The sequence below is a fragment of the Rhinatrema bivittatum genome, chromosome 11 (genome assembly GCF_901001135.1).
Source record: "Rhinatrema bivittatum chromosome 11, aRhiBiv1.1, whole genome shotgun sequence".
Taxonomy (NCBI): domain Eukaryota; kingdom Metazoa; phylum Chordata; class Amphibia; order Gymnophiona; family Rhinatrematidae; genus Rhinatrema; species Rhinatrema bivittatum.
Window position 1 is genome coordinate 6,602,690 of NC_042625.1, and position 22,622 is coordinate 6,625,311.

General features: G+C 42.3%; 1 protein-coding gene across 2 annotated transcripts in view; it reads right to left on the reverse strand.

The window, feature by feature from the left end:
- Positions 1-5,098: 5,098 nt before the first annotated feature.
- P2RX2 (purinergic receptor P2X 2) overlaps positions 5,099-22,622 on the reverse strand; it is a 51,225-nt gene continuing 33,701 nt past the window's right edge. Inside the window, exons 8-11 of one of the 2 annotated variants that reach the window (XM_029571636.1) lie at positions 19,621-19,711; positions 11,758-11,823; positions 10,093-10,170; positions 5,099-9,968 (exon numbers count right to left, since the gene is read on the reverse strand). In XM_029571636.1, coding sequence (XP_029427496.1) covers positions 9,864-9,968; positions 10,093-10,170; positions 11,758-11,823; positions 19,621-19,711 — 340 coding nt within the window. In that variant the 3' untranslated portion in view covers positions 5,099-9,863. The remainder of the gene's footprint in view (positions 9,969-10,092; positions 10,171-11,757; positions 11,824-19,620; positions 19,712-22,622) is intronic. The other variant, XM_029571635.1, reaches the window with a different exon arrangement.

Below are 22,622 nucleotides of genomic sequence, written 5' to 3' on the forward strand. Positions count from 1 at the left end.
TTGAACTCAGGTAAAGGGTAATTAAAAAAAAAAAAAAAAAAAGAGAGAGAGAGAGAAGGGGAGTTAAGTAGGGATTTCTCTCCCCCCCCCCCCCCCCCCATCCCCCAGTCTCCGTGCTCGGCGCACCGATCCGTCCGGGAGAGCTTAAGGGACTTGGGCAGCCTGGCAGGTTGAGCAGCACTTTTTTGGGCTAGGCCCCGCTCTCAGGCTTGTTCTTGTTCACCACATGGTAGGCCACAGCGGTGTTTTCACACATTTTTCTGCACACAAGACTGCCCTATTCCGTTCCGTCAGTTCATGCTTTTGCGCCTGACTGTGCGTCCAGGTTAGGTACCTAGTGGGGCACCTGGTTGAGCACCTACCAGGGCGCTTAATTGTGTGTGCACACTTATTTGCGTGCACTATCTGAGCATCTTGGTGGGAGCTCAGTTTGTGCACTTATCAAGGCGCGGTGTTGAGCACCTAAATTTTGGACGCCTAGTTTTTCCAACGCGAATACAGCTGGGTACACTATTATCAGAGGCTTGTTAGGGCATATTACCAGATGGATGGTGCCCATAGCAAGGAAGTCTAATCGCCTTACTTTGGTGTTGCTTGTCCTAATCAGGCATCCCAGCCTGGTATTCCCTCTAACTTGTGTAAGCGTTGTTTGGAGACTCAGATAATTGCCTCCATCTGATTTTGCTATATCCCGGTTCTTCCCAGCCTGGTGAGGGAATGGAATAATAGCTGCCAGAAGATGTCGCCTGATTTGGGACTCCCCTAACTGGTTTGACAGTGGTGGAAGGTAGTTCAGTGGGCGCAGGTCTGATGCCCCCTGGTTTTGGTATGGATCCCTCTGCCTTTTCTTGAGTAGAATTTTTTCAAGGACTGCAGTCCTTTCTTCATGTTCAGTCCCCGGCCCCAGCCAATCTTGACAGGTCAGGATCGTAGGCTGTGGATCTCTGCACCGATAGGGACCCAGATGGGCATGGGTGATGAAGCCAATCCTTTCTCCCTGGAAGATGGGGAAATTCCTCCGGAGTTGGAGCCATATAGGACTGTGTTGCATTTCTTTCATAGAGATTTCCCAGACATTGAAGATGCTGGGAATTCCAAGGGAAGAATCCATGTGTCTGAGCCAAAGAAAGTTCCCATTTTGATTTCTTTGCGTAAAGCATCTTATTTCTTCCCTATTATGGAGGCCATTCAAAAACTGATTGATCTTGAATGTGATGCCCATGTAGCTAATTTTAAAGGGGGACGAGTCTTGGAAGGACTGTACCCCCTGGATCCAGCTGCAAGAGAGCAATTGCGCTTTCCAAAGGTGGATGTGCTTGTGTGTGCTGTTACCAAGAGAATAACTATCCCTGTAGAAAGGGGAGTGACCTTGAAGGATGCACAGGATAGGAGAATTGAGGCTATCCTTAAGCAGGCTTTTGAATTTGCAAATAGCTTCTTGGTTCCTTCTCTCTTAGGAAGTCAATGAATCTGGTGTGAATTCCAAGGCAGTGATAGAACCAGCAGCTGCCTTTTTGGCAGATGTGGGCTGCGATTTGGTCCACATTTCGGCCAGAGGGATGGCTTCAGTAGTAGCGGCTAGGTATCAGCTATGGCTGTGAAATTGGTCGGCCAATACAACCTCGAAGTCTAACCTTACAAAGTTGCCTTTAAAGGCTCGCTCTAATTTGAAAGCAAGCTTAACAAAATGGCCAAAGTGGGGTCAGTCCTAGGTTCCTCAGTTAGCAGAGGATAAGAAACAGGTGTTGGGCTCCTTCAGCATGAGAGGTCATACTAGGCGGTTCAGATATTTTTGACCCTACAGAAGAGCAGCCTTTCAGAGGAGTCGACCTTTGGGTAAGTCTCAGTACTTTCATCCTAGGCAGCCCAGATGGGCCACGGGTTTGGGTAGTGGATCACCCTGAGCCTCCCAATGAAGGTATGCTGATCCACCTCCGGAAACAGGAGATAGGAGGTTGCCTCTATCTTTTTTATTTGATATGGGTGGAGATCATGTCAGACCAGTAAGTTCTGAAGGTGATAAGAGATGGCTATTTGCTGGAGTTTTGCAGTGTTCCTTGGGACATTTTCATGGTGTCTCCCTGCAACTCTCCGCAGAAGAGACAGGCAGTGGAGTGTACTTTGTCAAGACTTCTCAGCCTAAGAGCTGTGGATCCAGTGCCCATGTCACTCGAAAATACGGATTGATATTCCATTTATTTTATTGTGCCCAAAAAGGAGGGCTCTTTTTGTCCCATTCTAGATCTCAATGTGGTCAACAGTCATTTGTGGGTGACTCATTTTCACATGGATACCTTGCACTTAATGATAATGGCAATCCAGTTGGGGAGTTTCTGACATCTCTGGACTTGTCTGAGATGAACCTTCATATTCCCATCTGGCTAGAGCACCAACGATTTCTACGTTTTGCGGTTTTGGGGTGTCAGTATGTTTTGAGCTCTACCTTTTGGTTTGGCCACTGCTCTCAGAACTTTTTCCAAGGTTATGGTGGTGTTGGCAGCAAAGCTGAGAAAAGATGGAATTCTGGTACACCCATATCTAGACGATTGGCTGATTCAGACTAAAAGTCTGGAAAGAGAGCCTTCGAGTCTTGCGCATGGTGATTTCCTTGTTGCAGGAACTAGGTTGGGTGGTGGCCAATAGCAATCTTCAGCCATCATAGTCACAGGAATATCTTTGTGTTGGGTTCAACACCTAGTTTATTATTTTAAATTGTTACCGCACTATGATGGCACACGAGTAATTTATAATCTATACCACCCATATTTCTCTTTATCGTGCCCTTCTGTAAACCGTTGTGATGGTATTTATCTTAACGACGGTATAGAAACATTTTTAAATACATAAATACATAAATAAATAAATAAATAAACATGAAGCAGGCAGGGTGTTCCTGCCGGAGGGCTGCATTCAGATGCTGATAGTGCAGGTGCATCTATTGACAAACACAATATGTCCTTCAGTGTGGGCTTATCTACAGGTACTCGGACTGATGGTGGCAACCCTGGAGGTGGTGCCGTGGGTGAGGGCACATATGCATCATCTTCAGCACACTCTGCTGTCTCGTTGGAACCCACAGACTCAGGTTGGGAAGCTCACTGTCAGGAGCTGACAGCTCAAAGGAGGTGAAGTACAGAAGAGTCTGTCTGGGGCATCAATCGGCTAGAAGCCCGTGCTGTCTGATTGGCATTCTTGCGATTTGGTGACCGATTGCAGGGTTGAGCGGTCCGGACAATGTCTGATAATGCGACAGCAGGGAGGAACCAAGAGCCAGCAAGTTTCGCAGGAAATAGCCCAACTTATGGAATGGGCTGAAGTGCGTCTTCAGGAGATCTCAGCCTCACAGGAAAAGACAGTGTGAGAGCAGAGTTTCTCAACAGACAGATTCTGGATCCAGGAGAATGGAAGGAGTTAAACAAGGCATTCCAGCTTGTAGTGGATCACTGGAGCCTTCAGTTTCTGGATCTGATGCCAACTTATCACAATGTGAAAGTTCCTTGCTTCATCAGTCGCAGGAGAGACCAAAAATCCTTGGGCATCATTGCCCTCATGCAGGAGTGGCCTTTCCACCATGGCCCATGTTGGGCAGAATGATTTGGAGGATCTATGGTCACACGGGGATGATACTTCTGGTAGCACAGGTTGGCCTAGAAGACCATGGTATACAGATTTGTGAAGGGTCCTGATGAACTGTCCTCTCCGGTTTCTGGCTCATAGGAATCTGCTTTGGCAGGGCCCGGTTCTTCACAGATATCCAATGTAATTTTGTCTTACTGTATGGTCCTTGAGAGGGCTCAGTTTTTTAAGTGAGGATATTCTGCTGTGATGATTGCCATCTTGCTATGAGCAAGAAAGTTCTCCACTTCCTTAGCCTATGTGCGGGTTTGGCGAGTGTTTGAGGCTTGGTGTGAAGACTGAGGGATTCCACTTTGCTTAGTTAAGATCCTGCTAATTTTGGAATTTTTGCAGGATGGATTAAGTAAAGCAGTGGTCCCCAAACCTGTCCTGGAGGGCCACCAGCCAGTCGGGTTTTTGTGATATCCACAATGAATATGCATGAGAGAAAATTTGCATGTTATGGAGGCAGTGCATGCAAATTTTCTCTCATGCATATTCATTGAGGATATCCCAAAAACCCGACTGGCTGGTGGCCCTCCAGGACAGGTTTGGGGACCACTGAAGTAAAGGGTTGGCCCTTAATTCATTAAAGGTGCAGGTGGTGGCTCTTGCCTGTTAGGGAGTAGCTTTGGTTCATCCTACTGGTTCTGGATCACCTGTCCATATGCTAAGAGAGGAGAAATTACTACTTACCTGATAATTTCCTATTCTTTAATAAGGACAGGTGGATCCACCTTCCTGACCTTGGCTGTCAGATGATTGTGCTATTGTCCTCCTGAGTGGATGTTTGTTTCAGGGATTACTGGTAAGTGTCAATCCATTCCCTAGACTAGTGCTATTACATTCTTTGGGGCCAATGCTGATTGGTCCCTTTACTGTCATATGTCAGTGAAAGGACCAATCACCTTTCAGAAAGCTGTCCTGAAAGGTTCCTAACCCCTGCCAACGCTTTTTTTAAACTTTTTTTTTTTTAGAGTTGTTCCTCCTACTTTTAATATCCCAGTGATATTGTTCCTCCTACTTAATATCCCAATGATATTAATCTGTAATTAATTTTTCCCTATATGCATCACCTTGCACTTATCCACATTAAATTTCATCTGCCATTTGGATGCCCAATCTTCCAGTCTCACAAGGTCTTCCTGCAATTTATCACAATCTGCTTGGGATTTAACTACTCTGAACAATTTTGTGTCATCTGCAAATTTGATTATCTCACTTATCATATTTCTTTCCAGATCATTTATAAATATATTGAAAAGTAAGGGTCCCAATTTGTTGCCAGAGGATGTGGTTCGTGCAGTAAGTATAGCTGTGTTTAAAAAAGGATTGGATAAGTTCTTGGAGGAGAAGTCCATTACCTGCTACTAAGTTCACTTAGAGAATAGCCACTGCCATTAGCAATGGTAACATGGAATAGACTGTTTTTGGGTACTTGCCAGGTTCTTTGGCCTGGATTGGCTACTGTTGGAAACAGGATGCTGGGCTTGAGGGACCCTTGGTCTGACCCAGTATGGCATTTTCTTATGTTCTTAAGATCCCATGCTACTGATGCAATTAATAGCAGTGGCTTAGTTTGGTGCTGTCTGCCAAGCTTTGCTGAGTAGCAACATGCTCATCTTTGCATACCTTTTTCCAAGCACTACTGCTTGGATCTTTGGGCTATGGAGAATATCGTGTTCACATGGGCGGTATTGACTAGACTGCTGGCAGCCTTCTGCCCTGTTTGGGATTAGCTTTGGTACATCCCACTGTTGGGATTGACCTGCCAGAAATCAGAGCAAGGAGAAATTACTACTTACCTGATAATTTCCTTTCCTCTAATGAGGGCAAGTTAATCCCAGACCCACCCTAGGCTGCTGCTGATTAAATTATGATAAGCCTTTTCAGGGCAAACATTGCAGAGTATGATTCCTGCTGTTCATTGAAGACTGGTAGGTGGCTTATCTAGCTCCTTATTTTAGTAAATGTTATTTCTTTTGTCTGAACTCCGTGTTCTTGTTGGGTTGGAAGCATAAGTGGTTGGTTGTTAATGATAAGGTTAAGTATAATCACTTTGTCCACAGTTTGACTTTTCCAGAGAATATTGACAGGCTGATGTTGGAGTGGGACTACATATCTGGGTCATCAGCTTTGCTCCATCTCCATCTGCTGGCAGAGGTGCATAACCCACTGGTGGGCTTGGCCTGCCCTCATTAGAGGAAAGAAAATTATCAGGTAGGTAGTAATTTCTCCTTTTATGTGCACATAAGAGCATAATATATGCCATACTGGATCAGACCAAGGGTCTCCAACAGTGACCAATCCATAGAGAAGGTGATCAGACTTTCTGTAGACAGAGAGAAGCATTGAGAACATACGCTGCTAATTCATATCTAAAAGTGCCATTTATTTTGTATATTTCTTCTCTTAGCTCTTGGTTGGCATATCTCCCTTGTTACACAGCTGGACCTCTTCCCTGCCATTCTTCCAGTCACACCTATCCTGCAATTGGGCATCCTTTCAATTGCATGCACTCTCTCAGGTGTGATGCTAGGTCATCCTTATCGGTTACTGTATGTGCACAGTGCAGTGCATGACCCGGCCCCAGCTGGCATTCTGGAGCACAACCAACACCCATTTTACACAATGCTCTGTTTTTCATTTATTTTCCTAGAGGCTAGACAATAAACTCTTGTAACCTCATACTTTAAACCTGTGTTTCTACAGAGTACACCCCACAAACCTGCACGCATAACATTCCACAACCCCATATACATATACACGTGTTCCAATTCACTCTCCACATACCTGTTTGTGTACTATTGCTGCTCTTGTATACCTGCACAGGTAACCTTTCATTTCCCATACATCGACATGTGATTTTTAGCATTTTATTTAAGGTTTAATAGATGTGAGGTCATGCTGAAAGCTGAGTGTATATAATAGTTATCATGTGTAACATTGATATCAGTTAGAGAGGCATCTGGTACGTATAAAGTCTATAAAGAGCAATATACAAGCTCAGATGAAATCATGTAAGAACATGTGCATTCATCCCTTCCATTGATATCTTATCTAAGGTATAAGAAGAATTCAAAACTTCATATTAAATAAGTCCTAGAAATAATAATGAAAAAGAGGCAGTAGAAAGAGTGGCGTTTGAGATCACCTTGATTCTACCCCCTAGTCATTTCTTATGGGAAAAATGCTAACTTTTCTCCCTTCCTACATCCCCCTCCTCCCAAATTATTCACCAACCGTGTAGCTATAAAAGTCTGATATTCCCTGCCAAAGGTGTACCCTCCACACCAATTATTTTTGGTTCACCTTCCTCTTGCTGTTTTCAAATTATAATGGAGGGCACATACAGAGACACAAACTACAACACACCGACACCAGTACACACACCGACACCAGTACACACACACACACCTACACCAGTACACACACACACACATCCAGTACAATCTAATAGGCCTCTGTTCCTTATAGAACTAAGACTAAAATGAAGTAAAAAAAACAAAACCCCAGAACTTTTCTTAAATAGAAAATGTGTTGGATGCTGTTCAAAAATGCTGATGAAGAAATAAATTAATAAGATCTCAGGACATAGAGAAGTTGGCCAGATAAGAAGATTAGGAGTTCTCATAAAACCTTGGAGGTGCCATCAAACCCTCAGAGACTTCTGGAAGGAAGGAATGCTGCCTAAGGGAAGTGAACTGCTCTATTCTCAAGATCTATCAGATTCTATTGTGTCAAATGTTCTTATTGGAAGCATCAGGATTTTTCCAATAAGCACCAACTGAACAGCTAGTTGTGTTTTGCAGGACCTACACATGTTCTCTTCCTTTTCCCCATGCATCAGCATTTTTTCTTATCCATTCAGAGAAAAGGGCTTGTGTTTTTGTTCATAAAGGATTACTGATGTTTAAATTATGATGAGCCTTTTCAGGGTGAACATTGCAGAGTATGATTCCTGCTCCTCATTGAAGATTGGTAGGTGGCTTATCTAGCCCCTTAGTTTAGTAAATATGTTATTTCTGTGGTAAAAGATCAAACCCCCAGGAGAAACACTAATTGCTCAATTTCTTGCAGCCTTGGATTTACTGCCAATGTGGTGCTTACACGCAGATTAAAACAAATATAAAATCTGTTCACTACCGAAATAAACTCATTCAACTAAAACAGTTTTCCGCAAGGATTGATACAGTATAGGTCCAGACCCTGAACTCTGAGTTTTCAAGTGGTTTTGCATCATTACTGTCCCAGTGATAGCTGTCCTGTCGTCCTGTACAGTAACATTTGATGATAAGGAAAGAGTGGAGTTGGAGCACCTGTGAACTTTCACCTAATGATCCAGCATTGCTATCCACCTGCAGGACTATCTTTCCCCTGCATGACTGTCTTGTGATGGAATCCATTTGACTTGATTTGGGTTCCCATGCCCAGTGCACATCTAGTGGATTTCATTGGACTTACTACAAACTCCCCAATATTTGGGAAGGACACCCCTGGAATTACTATTGCAGTGGGCTCCTCATAGTTCAGTATCCAAAGAGATGTTTTTAAAACCACAGTGAAATTCACAGAAAGATGTTTGTTCTTGTGGATTCATTGCTCCATATAAGAACTTCCTTGGTGACAAAGTTTCAGGCTGGGTCCAGGACAAGGACCAAGCATGGCAGGCAGTGGAGGGGAAGGCATTAGGTTGCCTTTCATGTATTAGAAATTTGAAATTTACATTATGGGGTAAGTAGGTTGATGCCATCTCTAAATGTGAGGAATAAAATCTGAGCAGAAATTCAGTATCTCCATGAGGAATAAAGTCAACTCTCATACCTGCTCCAAACATAGGTTTTCTTATGGCCCTAGTCTGGGCTGAATTTTGGTCCAAGTTCCAGTGTTTTATTTGTCCCAATCTGTAATCTGAGATCTTGCGCAGACCCATCAATGTGAATTTCTCTTCTCAGACTGGGAGTTCCTAATATGAAGATTCCACAATTTAGTACTGTTTCATTATTTGTGTGTTATTTGTTTCAGTTTTTCTACGATACTGTTTTTAGTCCCTGTATGACGTTTGTTTAGATTCTGTCAAGAGATGGTTGAAACATAATAAGCTGTTGTTAAACACTGGTAAGACCACAATGTTACTAATTCATCGACCTCATTTTGTACCTTCACAAGACACCATTTCAATAGATAATTTTTCATTTTCTCTTACCAAACCCATCAAGAGTCTAGGAATTATGATTGATTCTACCTTATCTTTCAAACCTCAAATAAAATCACTTATCAAATCAGGTTTCTTTAAACTTCGATTGTTAGGTGGCCTACGTCATTTGCTGTACGAAAAAGATTTTTTGACGGTTGTCCGTGCCATTATTTTTCTGCACATTGATTAGTGTAATGGGTTATACATTGGTTTACCGAAATGTTTAACTCAATCAGTACAACCCTTATTAAATTCAGCTGCTAGGCTGGTTTCTCACTCAAAGCGTTATGAAAAGATCTTGCCAACTTTATGTAGACTTAACTGGTTGCCAGTGAATGAACGTATAGTGTTCAAGATAGGTTTGCTAATTTACAAGCTTCATGTGCCAGTTAGATGCTTGAGATCTTCACAACTTCACTTGTTAGAGATTCCCTCAGTTCGTCATGCACGATTACTCTGTACTAGGGAGACCTCCTTCTCTAAAGCGGCACCCATTCAATGGAACCTCCTTCCTTTTGACCTCAGATCTTTAGAAGACGTTAAAAAGTTTAAAACGTCATTTAAGGAATATTTACTCCATCATGCGTTTAATGGTAAATAATGCGGTTGAATGTTCCTAAATCTGCTTATCAAAGCAATTATGATGTATTAATTATCGAGTTTCCTCTTTTGGAATCATGTTTTGATGTTTGTAACATCAAATGTACCATTAATATCTGGTATTTTGCTTTTGGTTTCTGTGAAACTAAAATCTGTTGTTTGTGTTGTATTTTATTTTGTTTTATTATGTATGTATTTTGTACATCGCCTAGGCCTTTCTAAGTGTTAGGCGATTAATACATTTTAATAAATGAAAAAAATGAAAAACTGGCTCCAGTCCTTGCAATGTGCTGGTTCCAATTCTCTCAGAGCCTTGGTTCTCTTGTTTAGGTAGCATTGACAGCAGAGAAATGCTGCTATGGTATTTATGTACTGTATACCTCACTATCTAGTCCATAACCCCAGTTGGGGGTGGAGGTTTAGAAAGCAGTACTGTTTGAGTGTGAGGGAGTCAGAGCTGGATGCTGCTTTTGGTCTCCACTGGGGAAGAGTCCTGTGTAGAAACGTCGGTGCAGCTGGTGACCGCAGTCTTAGATTCTTCCAGATTCCGCCACACCTGGTAGTTAAGAGGAGAGAGAAAGTTTAAGAAAGATTACAGACAGCTGTATGCCAGATTCCTGGAGAGCCTGTCAAAGCAGGGCATACCGCAAAGAATATAAATGAAGAAAGGTCTGAGTCACCTTATCAAACTTTCTCCCACTGTAAACCTTATTCTTGTTCATGAAAGTCAATAAGATCCAGTCACAGAGGAAGGAACCCTATAAACAGGAAAAGAGTGAGAATCAGATACAGATAATCCCCTAGTAATTAGAATAATCATGTTTCTGCTTTGGGCCGCTATACAGTACCTTATTCTATACCTTGTGATTAGACTAACAATTTGTGTTGGTTTTTGGAGCTTGGTTATTGGAGTGCAAATATTTTGAACATGTGGTAAATTTAAGGTGTCTAACTTTGAAAAAACTAACTTGGCCCCTTTGAAAAGTGATTAGGGCTAAGTACCTAAAATTAGGTGTCTAAAAAGGGTACTGTATGTATTCTGTTCTCGCTGAATGGGAAGTGGTAGAGCTACCCAGATAGCTAAACTCTGATTCAGCTTCATATACAAGACAGGCTCACTTCTTAACATCCCAACCATTTATTGAAAAACAACTGGAACTTACTGTAAGATAAAATGTAAATAACTATCAGAGTTTCTGAACTGTTGCAGTTGTAATGAGTCATCCTTTGAATAATTCAAAAGAATTAGAGTAAAAAGCAACAATTTCTTTAGGTTCTGGAAGATGGAGTACACTTATGCTGCAGGCTCATCTTACAGATTTGTGTAAAAATGTAAAACAACTTCCTCATAATCTCCCACTACCTCCAGGCTGATCAGTTGGGATAAAAGTTCTGTCTTGAATCAGGACATAGAAAAACATGCAGGGTCCTATCACAGTAGGACAAATCTCCCATAATTCAGCTCTCATAAATAATCAAGGTTAAGAAGATTAACATCCTAAATGGCAATATAACTCCCAGTTGGCAGTCTAACACACAATACAGGCTCTATTTAACCGAATAGCATGATTACAGGGTAGAATTAGGGAAGGGAAAAAATGGTGCTTAGCACTGAATTTCAATTTTAGGGACCTAAATCTAGGCAAATGAATTGCAGGTTTAAATTTAAGTTTTAGGTCTCAAAATGTAGGTGATGTTTTAGCCAAAAATTTAGGATTTTCATTTCAGCTTAAAGTCTCCCTAAATGTAGGTTCTGATCAATTTTTGAAAATTGATTACTTAGCAAATTGGAGCGCACAACTTTGGACTACATTACTTTCAATATTTCTTTCTTACTAAGCATCGAGGAAGGCGAATTTCAGTAACCAATCAAAGTGCAAGATCTACAGATATTTTGATACCTGTCTACCTTGTATCTATTTTTTAAATAGCAGCTTCCTGGGTACAAAAATATCTGCATACCTTGCATATGCTATATTTGCACGCCAGCTGCGTGGGGGAAATTATGTGCATACAATTGAAAGTTCAATTGTATGTGCATAAGGTTCTCTTCCAATCTATCTGTGCCTGAGGGAATGCATCTTTACTTATTGGGTCCAAGTATTAAAAGCATGCACATTGTGACATTCTTGTGTATTTTGTACCCTCTCAGCAGGAGACAATTTTGAAATGGACAGATCTACCCATGTAACTCCAGTAAATGCTAGAGGATTTGGGCTATTATACCAAAGTACTAAACCAACTCAGACCTTTTAATACTTGGTAAGAAAAAAAAAAGAAACATTCATGGATAACAAACAGGAGCTAGCATCCATAAGTAGGAGAGACAAATGGGAAATACTTACAACCCCAATGGAGGTAAGTGCCGTGGCTAGGTTAATGATCGTGGGGATTAGGCTGAACTTCCCTGCCTAAGAAGGAAAGAGATGTACATCTCAGTGCAGGAAGAGAAAAAGATACACACATAGATAGAGACATTAGAAAACAAGAGTTTGAAAGAGAGAAGATATGTCAGGGGCATATTAAGACACCGTCCTGGCAGCTCAGTGGCACTGCAGTGTGCTGCCTTGTGCAGGGGCCTTCCCAGCTCAAGTCTATGGCTCTCTGGGGCAGATGGAGCTGGAGAGACTGTGGAGGAAGCAGTCACAGGCCCTGGAGAGGGAATCATGGTGATACCTGGCGGCTGGATTTAGGACCCCATGATTGAAGGGGTCTAGAAGGAGGCTTGGAACATGGCCTCTGACTGTTGTTGCAATGCTTAAAGTAATATGGGAGGGGATATAAAGAAAGTAAGATAATTAGTTACAGTAGGAAATGAAGGCTCATGTCGCTAGATCCCAGTCATACTTCTGATTGAGCTGGAAGCCCAAAGAAGCGAGGAGATACTGGTGGGCCAAAAACAAAAAGAAAGAGGGGAAGAAACAAAACATATTAGCAAAGAAAAAAGAAGTAGAAATACATCAGAGAATAAGAGGGGAGAGAAGGAAACACAAAATTAGTAAAGATGGCACTTTAGTCATATCATTGGATAATTGGTTGGTCCCATGAACGGTATCACAATATGCATGGACATTCATTAAGTCATGTAGACAAAAAGAAAACCTTTAACAGAAATAAGAGAGACACACCAAGAGAAGAAACATGATGGAGGTATCCAGAGGACTATAAAGAGAGAAATGGTTTCAGACTCTAGGGATAGCAAGAGACATAGAGAAGAGAGAGAGACAGGGGAGAAAAAAAAGCTGCAAATACTGTACCTCTGAGGAGGAAAGAGAGAGAAAAGGAGGGCAATGTACAAAAAAGAAAGACATGTCATAGAAGAGATGATTATATACACCTGTAAAAGGAGAGAGAGAGGAAAAGACAGAAAAAACACACAGAATAGAGCTAATGGAGAGAAGCTGGGGGAACAACAATGATGATAAAGAAACAGAAAAAGTGAGAATTTGTCAGAAGAGAACAGGCATTTTATTGTTTTAATGTATTCTTGAGGCATCCATTCTTGGTAAAGATAAATGTAATGTAATTATTTCTACTGTGCAGTTACTGAGTCCTGGGTGATTCTGTGCTGTATAGTAATGTGATTATACAGTTCTTATATCAGTCTAACAAGTTTAACCTAAGTACTTAAAAGCAGTCTTGTAGACAATGGGAGTTATTATATACATCTGTATCAACTAATTCTGCACAATCTGTTCTTAACGATGTCAATAATCACCTTGCATAAATTTTAGATTGAATGATGCCATTTATTCAGCGTGCTCAGACTTCTCAGTTTTTAAAGGCTTGTTTATTTTTTGTATCACTTTGTACATATTGACATTTTTAGAATATATCAATTTACACCAAAACCTTCTAAGGAAGATGTCTTGATTAGATCTGACAGTAAAGACTGTTCAGATCTATAATACTTGGACTGTAGAAAACGTTTTTTTCTGGTTTTAAAGTAAACTTATCCTCCATTGCTTTCATCCTCTTCTCTCTAGATGTTATGACCAGGAGGGATCGTGAACCCTTGGACCGACGGGGAAGTTGGTATTACCTTAGGAGACGGCTCCTCAGGTTCCTCCGTCGGGGGGCGAGGCGGAACAGAAGTTGGGACTGACTGGGTCCTTGCTGCTAGAGACTCCGATGGCCTCTGAGAGGGCGACAAGTTGTGAAGTTGGAGTAAGGGCCAATTGGATCTTCACCACTGGAAGCCCGCGGTCCCCCCAGGAGGAGCCCGTAGGGACCCGGACCGCTGGGACTTAGGTGGGCCCTTGGAGGTGAATGGTCCGAGAGAAGTCCGAGGTCAAGTACCAGAGGATCGCCGCTTGCCTGTCCGAAGTCACACACCAAGGGATCACCGAGAAAAACCAGGAACTGAAGCACCAGGAGACTCACCAGAGCGAGCAGACTCAAGCAAACAAGTTGCCAAGTCAAGGAGTGGTTGGAGGAAGGCTCCTTAAGTACTTCCCCTGTTTGGCTCATCAGGAGCAGGTGAGGGCAATTTAGGGGATGAGGCCCCTTTAAATCTTCAAAGGAGGCGCGGCCATCTTGCCCTCAGGGATGCCTGCAGAGTGGCCAGATGCCGCAAAGAGACCTGGGGAAACCTCCCCGCCGGTAGCCCCCGCAGAACCATGCCAAGGAGCAGGGACAGGAGAAGGAGATTCCGGTGCTCCCTGATGCTGCCGTGGTGATGGCAGCGACCTTTGATGCCGTGACTCAGGTAGGGGGGCTCAGCCGAGGGTGGCCGCGGCCAGGAGGCACAACAGTAGATCTACCATGTCCAGCTCTTTTTCTTTGGGAGGGTTCTGTAGAGAACCTTGCTGTAGGGAGATATCCCATGTTTTACCACTGAAAGCACCAAATGTGAATCATAATAGCCAAAGACGTATGCAGACAAATACTGAAAGGCCCAAAAAACACTGTCTCAGTGGAAAAACAAGAGACCTTGCCCTGATGAGAACTTTACACTGAAGGATACTTTATCTAGATCTACCTGTTTATAAGTGCCTGTGTAAATAGGAGCAAGGCAGAAGGATAATACAGCAGCTAAGCCCCTAAGTAGGATTCTCTCACACATCTCCCATCAAAATTTCAGAAACCCAGGAAAAAATGACTTACAGTGGGCTCTGGTAGATCAAGACGTGACAGACACCCATCTTCCCCAACTTTACAGCATCCTGTGCATCAACCCCCACTCCCACAGAAATGTCAGAAATCCAAGATTCAAAAACCCAGGAACAATTGGATAACAGCGGGCTCTGGCAGAATAAGGCCTGTGATGAAGAGACACCCATTCTCCCCACTGTTACCCCTAAAAAATATTTTCTGCATTGGAGAATGAAGAATCCTCAGCAATAGATTTTGAAGTGTTCCATTAAATCATGTCTTTCTATATGCTCTACGATTTTGATCTTGAGAATAGTTTCCACTATTTTTCCTGGCACTGAAGTCAGGCTTACTGGTCTATAGTTACCCGGATCGCCCCTGGAGCTTTTTTTTAAATATTGGGGTTACTTTGGCCATCCTCCAATCTTCAGGTACAATGGATGATTTTAATGATAGGTTACAAATTTTAACTGGAAGACTGGAGAAAATGGGTGAGGTAGAACAATAGTGGGCCAATTTAAAAGGAGCTATTACAAAGACAAATCTATATATTAGGAAAGTAAAGAAGAGTAAGAGGAAAAAAAACAATTTGGTTTTCTAAGGAGCTAGCTGAAAAAAACATGAAAAAACCAGCATTCGAGAAGTATAAAGGATCTCAAAAAAAGGAACACAAGAATATATGTTAAAAATTAGGGAGACGAAATCAGGAAAGCAAAAAGTCAAGTGAAAGAGAGGATTGCTAAAGAGGTAAAAAGAGGAGACAAAACTTTTTTCAAATATATCAGAGAAAGAAGGGTGGCCCAAAGTGGTATAGTGAAATTGAAAGGTGACAAGGAGCATTGTGTAGAGAGAGAGAAAGAAATGGCGGAAATATTAAACACTTTAGTATTCTCTAAAGAAGACCCTGGAGAAGGACTGTTGCTGGTTGACAAGACCGTAGATGAAGATGGGGTAGCTGAAACTCTGTTTAAAAAGAGAATGTATGGGAATAGCTAGGAAACCTGAAAGTGGACAAGGCCATGGGGCTGGATGAGGTTCATCCCAGGATACTGAGGGAGCTCAGATGTGCTGGCAGGTCCACTACATGACCTGTTCAATAGATCCCTGGAAATGAGTGGTGCTGAGTGATTGGAGAAGAATGGTGGTGGTCCCACTCCACAAGAGTGGTAGCAGAGAGGAAGTTGGAAACTACAAACCAGTTAGCCTCACCTCGGTTGGTGGGGAAATTAATGGAGAGGCTCTGCTGAAGGAAAAGATAGTGAACTATCTACAGTCAGGAAGATTACTGGACCCAAGGCAACATGGATTCTCTAAGGGAAGGTCTTGTCAGACAAATCTGATTTATTTTTTTGATTGGGTGACTAAAGAATTGGATCGAGGAAGAGCACTCGATGTCATCTACTTGGATTTCAGCAAAGCTTTTGATACAGTCCCGCATAGGAGGCTTGTGAATAAAATGAGAAGCTTGGGAGTGAACGCCAAGGTGGGAGCATGGATTACAAACTGGTTGACAGAAGACAGCGTGTGATGGTAAATGGAACCTTCTCTGAAGAGAAAACGGTGTTAAGTGGCATGCTACAAGGATCAGTATTGGGACCGGTTCTGTTCAATATCTTTATGAGTGACATTGCAAAAGGGATAGAAAGTAAAGTTTGTCTATTTGCGGATGATGCTAAGATCTGCAACAGAGTAAACATGCCAGAAGGAGTACAGAGGATGAGACATGATTTAAGGAAGCTTGAACAGTGGTTGAAGATATTGCAGCTGGGATTCAATGCCAAGAAGTGCAGAGTCATGCACCTGGGGTGTGGTAATTCAAAACAGCTGTAGGTGATGGGGGATGAAGGGCTGTTGTGCACAGAGCAAGAGAGGGACCTTGGGATGATAGTGTCTAGCGATCTGAAAACAACTAAGCAATGTGACACGGTGATAGCTAAAGCCAGAAGAATGCTGGGCTGCATAGAGAGAGAATATCCAGTAAGAAAAAGGAGGTGATAATACCTTGTACAGGCAGTACTCCAGGTGAGGCCTACCTGGAGTACTGTGTTCAGTTCTGGAGACCATATCTCAAAAGGGACAGACAGGATGGAGGTGGTCCAGAGAAGGGTGACCAAAATGGTGGGTGGTCTCCATCAAATGACTTATGAGATGTTGAAGGACCTAAATATGTATACCCTGGAGGAGAGGAGGTGCAGGGGAGATATGATACAGACCTTCAGATACCTGAAAGGTTTTAATGATGCACAATCAAAACAAATCTTTTCCGTTGGAAAGAAATCAGTAGAACTAGGGGTCACGAAATGAAACTCCAGGGAGGACGATTCAGAACCAACATCAGGAAATATTTCTTCATGGAGAGGGTGATGGATGCCTGGAATGCCCTTCTAGAAGAGATGGTGAAACAATAACAGGGAAAGAATTCAAAGGGGCATGAAATAAACACTGTGGATCCCTAAAGGTACCAAGGTAATGTATGTATGTTTTATTTTATTATCTCTACTCTTACGATACTGCCTCTCTAATTGTTTAAATTGTATGATTATTTAGCCTTCTAATTTTAGTTTACTATTTTATTTATTTACATTATGCAACTATGTATCTACTTTCTTCTTTTGGAGATGCAAATATTTTTAAATGAATATTTGCTAACTACTGTAAACCGATGTGATATGCTCGCATGAAAAATCGGTATATAAAATTTATTAAATAAATAAAAAATAAATAAAGGGTAGAGGATAGAAATAAAGAAAAGAGAGCATGGAGGTAACTTGCTGGTATGGCAGTTACTACCCTTAACCAATAAGCCTTCATACTATTGATGTAACTCCATCATTGCTCTCTGCTTCAACAGCAGGGAAAAAAGAGGAAAAGGGGAATTAGATTCAGACAGCAACCAACAAGGACATTGAGTTTTACAGTCTGGGGAAACAAGCATGGGAGTAACTTGTTGATGTGGCTGTTATTACCCTTACCCAATAAGCCTGAAACTTTTGATGCAACTCCAACATTGCTCTCTGCTTCAATGGCAAGAGGTGACGAGGAATTGGACTCTAAGAGCAACCAACAAGAGCCCTGACTTTGATGGTCTGGGAAATTGAAAAGTCTGGGGGTGACTTGTATGGCGTGGCAGATACTACCATATGCTTGCTGGGCAGACTGGGTGGACCGTTTGGCTCTTTTCTGCTGTCATTTCTATGTTTCTATGTAAATCATTAAGAAAGATTATGATGGACATAATGACTATCTCTGTACGGCTGTAGACTTAGAACTGATGCTTTCAGGAAGCACGCTAGTTAAAGATGGTCCCCGAGATGGATTTAGGATTTTGGCACCCCAGGCACTGTTGATGCTGTTCTCTCCTGTTTCCCCTGAGGTTAGAGAACAAGAAACAGAAGATTTAAGGCACAATCTTTAAGTTTCCTGTGGCAGCTCAGAGGAGATTCTGTGGCAAAAATTAAAAAAATTCTGAAGCAAATTGGCAAACATTTCCATCTTTTATATTACATAATAAGAATAAATGTTTTACAGTTTATATATTAGTATAATGGTGAAGACAAGCGATCTCAAGTATTAGTACAGGGAGGAGACCTCAGGGATGGGGAGAAGGAAGGACGAATGGAGTGAGAAGAAAGGGGGAGGATTATGAGAAAGAAAGAGGATTAGGGATGGGGAAGATTAGGAATCTGGGATGGATAGAGGAGGGAGCGAGGCAAGGATTGAGAAAGGGGAAGGAGTAGTTCCATGATCTGCAGAGAAGGGAAAGGTAGGAAGGAAGGGAGGATTCAGGATCTGGGGTATAGAATCCAAAATCAAGGAAGGAAGGGTTTGAATTGCAGTGTGTGGAAAGGAGAGGAGAGGGGGTCTCTCTACCATGCTCCAGTCCTGCTTCTCCTTCCATCCCCTATCTAACAACCCTTATTGCCCTTTTTCTCACACACAATCCCTCGCATCCACCATTCTGTCTTCCCACCCTGCCTTCAATGATCTCTACTCAGTCCCTCCTAATGTCCCCAAAATGATCCCCCTTTGCCCTGTCTCCTTTCTGTTCTGTTCCCTTGTATGCTGTCCAGAAGGGCATTGCTGGATCAGGAAACAGAGGGCTGTTCTCTGCTGAGTGAGATTCAGCACAGCTGAAAAGCAGCAAATCTTCAGCCAGCCTGCTGTCCCCTAGATTTTTGCCATCCTAGATATAGGCCTAGTGTGCCTATTGACAAATCCAGGCCTGGTTGGCCCCCAAGTAATCGGAGGATGTGTACCAGTCATGCTTTAATTCTCATCCAGTTGCATTTTATATTTTGTAGTCCAATAGCTCCAGAATTCAGTGTGATGGGACTCAAAAGGCAGGACTGTTTCAGTTGTCCTTGATGTTTTACATTCATCGGGTAACTTTACCACTAATGGATTTGCATAAGTCCTACTGTTATCGTAGAAGAACCATTTTGCCCTGATGACATGACCTCTTCTAGGTCATAGATAAGTAAAATAACCAGAAGCTGGCCCAGCATTTCTTCTGGATGGACTCCATGAAAACACGTTCACTCGATATCTCAATCTCTGATGTTTCTGAGACTGATCTATGTGCTACTCTTTCCAGCTCAGTCTAGAAGGTTTACTTTTTTAAGTGTTATTCCTAACCTTTGCTTGACTAAGACCATTCCATTCCAGTGTATTTGTTAATGCCTCATGTGAGTGTAACAGTGTTTGTTAATATCCACATGTGAATAGTGGGGGGTGAGTCTGAGTGAAACGGGATGTGTTAGGGTAGGTGAATGATATAGGGGTATAGGAATGTTACAACATTTGTTGCTGTGTACATGAATGTAACAGTGTATGTGAGTGCCATAGTTGTGTGTCTAATCATACTCTACAAGTCAGCATGTGATTTTGAGTACATGTGCTCGAACACAGTTTTAATGAACAGTCAAACATCTCGAGCACATGGCCAGATTCTTTACTGGTTGTGCCTCCTTTTATTGGGCCAATGTCAGATTTACCTCAAGATAAGTTCCTTTTGGAGGTTTGTCAGAATTTGGATTTTGGATTTAATTATTCACCTTTTCCAAATCTGAAAATTTTACAATTCAGGTACGGTAGTTGAAATTAAACCCCCAGACCTGTCCGTGTACAATCACATCGATGCGGATCCCGTAAGCTTTGATCAGCGTGCGAGACTCTGAGCCATTCTGTCTATAGTACTTTGCAAACCTGTAAAGAAAGGAAGTAAATTTGAGAACCCCCCTGTTACTGGTACTTAAAGAACAGACATACAGCAGTGAGCCTCACATTGTACACCCAGCACTAAGTCAGGAATATGGTGCCTTTCAGTATGCCTAGCTCTTGAAGGATTATGTGTCAGGATTATGATTTATAAGAAACTTTCAGCTGCCTGCATAAGGACACACAAGAATTGCCATGCGAGGTCAGATTGAGCCCAGCATCCTGTCTAGTCTGTGGCCTTTCCCTGTTGTTAATTCCCAGATATAGGGTTTGGTGATCCCAAGTCTGCCTAGCGGATAATTGCTAATAGACCTGTCCTCCAGAACTTTGTCCAAATCTTTTTTAAACTCAATTGTACTATTAACCTTGATCACATTTTCTGGCAAGAAATTCCACAACTTAATGGTTTGTTGAATGAGAGAGACCCTCTTAAATTTATTGTAAATCTGCTACCAGGTTTATGGAGTGTTCCCTTGACCTAGTAAATAACCATTTTCTATTACCCTGTTTAATCCACACCACACATAATTAATAAACTTGTTCTATTGCTCCTCTGAGCTGAACAGTCCTAACCTATTTAGCCTTTCCTCCCAGTGGTGCCATTCCATTCCCTTCCTCTGCACCTTTTCTACTTCCGCTGTATCTTTTTTGAGATGGGGAGACCAGAACGGCACAGAATACCCACGGTGTGGTTGCACCATGGTTCGGCATACTGTAGATGTTCTCAGTTTCAGTTCTGTTAGTCTCGGAATAAATCCTACCATTCTACTTGTGTTTTTGATTGCTGCCACACACTGAGGTGAGGATTCAACGCCTTGTCCTCAGTGACTCTAAAGTCCTTTTTCCGAACATAACTTAAAACGTGGAGCCCAGCCTTGTGTACCTATGGAAGGTGATAGCCTGCTCAGTGGTAACGTCTGCGTGTATGTTGTGTACACAGACTTTACATGAATCAATGTATTCATTTTAAAATACTCAGTAAAGTTATACCTCCTCTTTGGAGAGCTTAACGTACATTTACACACATCCACTTTTGAAAATCAGAATATATGCAAATAAGCGCTGACTCTGCCCCAATTCCATTTCTTCTCCTCAGTAAACATAAAAGCAAGCTTGAAACTGAGCTCAGATTAATTTTATAACAGCAACATTTACGTGGATAAACGTAAATGACTTTGAAAATGAACCCCGTGGTCAGGATGATTTTTCTTTACCTGGACCGGTTTGCTCTTGTCCTCATTAGATTTTTTCTGCCGTTTAGTTCCTCAGTCTTGCAAGGTTCTTCTGCAGTTCTTCAGTCTGCTCCTGTTTTAACTACTTTGAATAATTTTGAGTCCTCTGCAAATTTCATCAGCTCACTCATCGCTCCCTTTTCCAGATCATTCATGAATAAGTTAAACAGCAGCAGTCCCAGTACAGATCCTTGGGGCACTCCATACTGGTTACCGACCGTTCATTCCTACCCTCTGTTTCCTATAGTTTAAGCAGTTATCAATTCACAATAGGACACTGCCTTCTATCCCAGGGTGTTTATTAAATTTCCCGAGGAATCTCTCATGAGAAGCTTTGTGAAATGTCTTCTGAAAGTCCCAATACACTACGTTGCTGGCTCACTTTTATCCACTTGTTTATTTACATCTTCCTGATAAGACGCCCCTTCCCTGTGTGAATTCAATGCTGTGAAATGCCTCTTGGAAATTATTTCAGAAGTATCAGCTTGCACAACTTAGCAAGCGGAAATACTCAGAATTGTTTCATAGTCCTTTCTGTGGTTTAGACATTAGTTACATTAAAATCCTTAGAAAGGGGAAATTGCCTTGAGAGGTTCTGCAGACTTATTGGCAGCAACCTGATTCTGGAGAGTTGGGCTGCTTGTCGGCCTCTGAAAGGTAAAAGGCATTAGGTGTGCACCGAGGTCCTCTCACAACAGCCTGCTTTAGAATTTCCATAACTGAGGATGGGTTTTTAAAAAATGCTAGTATCCCAGTTGCAGGTGGATTGGGGTGATATGTAAACAGATTGTGAATAACAGGTTGCTTGTTCTATAATATCTAGCTGATACCTGGTGACATTCCCCAGAGGCCCCTGTTCGCTCCCCTCCTCATCAGCGCACTCTGAGCCTCCTCCCCAGTCCAATCCCAAAACTGTCTTCTCAACCCCAGCCCAGAGCTCTCTCCCACCCCCCCTTCCCAGCACACTCCATCTCCTTTTCTATCACTTCCATCCTGGATATTTGCTACCCCCACTCCCAGCCTGAACCTAACACTTTCAAACAGCCTCAAAATGAGCAAACTTGCCATTTTCCCTCTGTCTGCTTCTGTCTGGTTATGTGGTCCTCTTTTCCAGTCCACATTTCACTGTGGCTCCATCCAGACCAATGACTCCTGATTTCTTGTGGCTGTGTCGACAGCTCCTGTGTCCATCGTGTGCATAGGTGCCTCAGTGGATGGTGATGTGTGCATTGTGCTGATGCTCACCCCACCAATCACAGACAAACAGATAAACATACCTTTTGCGGTGAGCTAAGCTATTTAGAAAGATGTCTGTACTTGTGCTATTTCTTTTAGTTACATTTATATTTGTCCTGTTCAACATAAGTAATAAAAAGGTTGTTCAAACAAAAAAAGAGAAATTTTCAAAACTACATTAGCCTGCCATCCATGTTGTCATTGTTTGTTGAGAGCTTATTGCAACAATTTGACTAAACTGCATTTCTTCTGCTGCATGTTTATATTTTGATGAAGGTGGGCTGTTGTACAGTGAGGGCTCCACCTTCTCAGCAAGGATGGTCCATGTATATTGAGGGTGTCAATCTTCATGGGCAGGTGAGCTATTGTGTAGCGAAGTCTCAATCTTCTTGGGAAAGAGGGCTCCATCTACTCAGGAAGAAGAATCATTG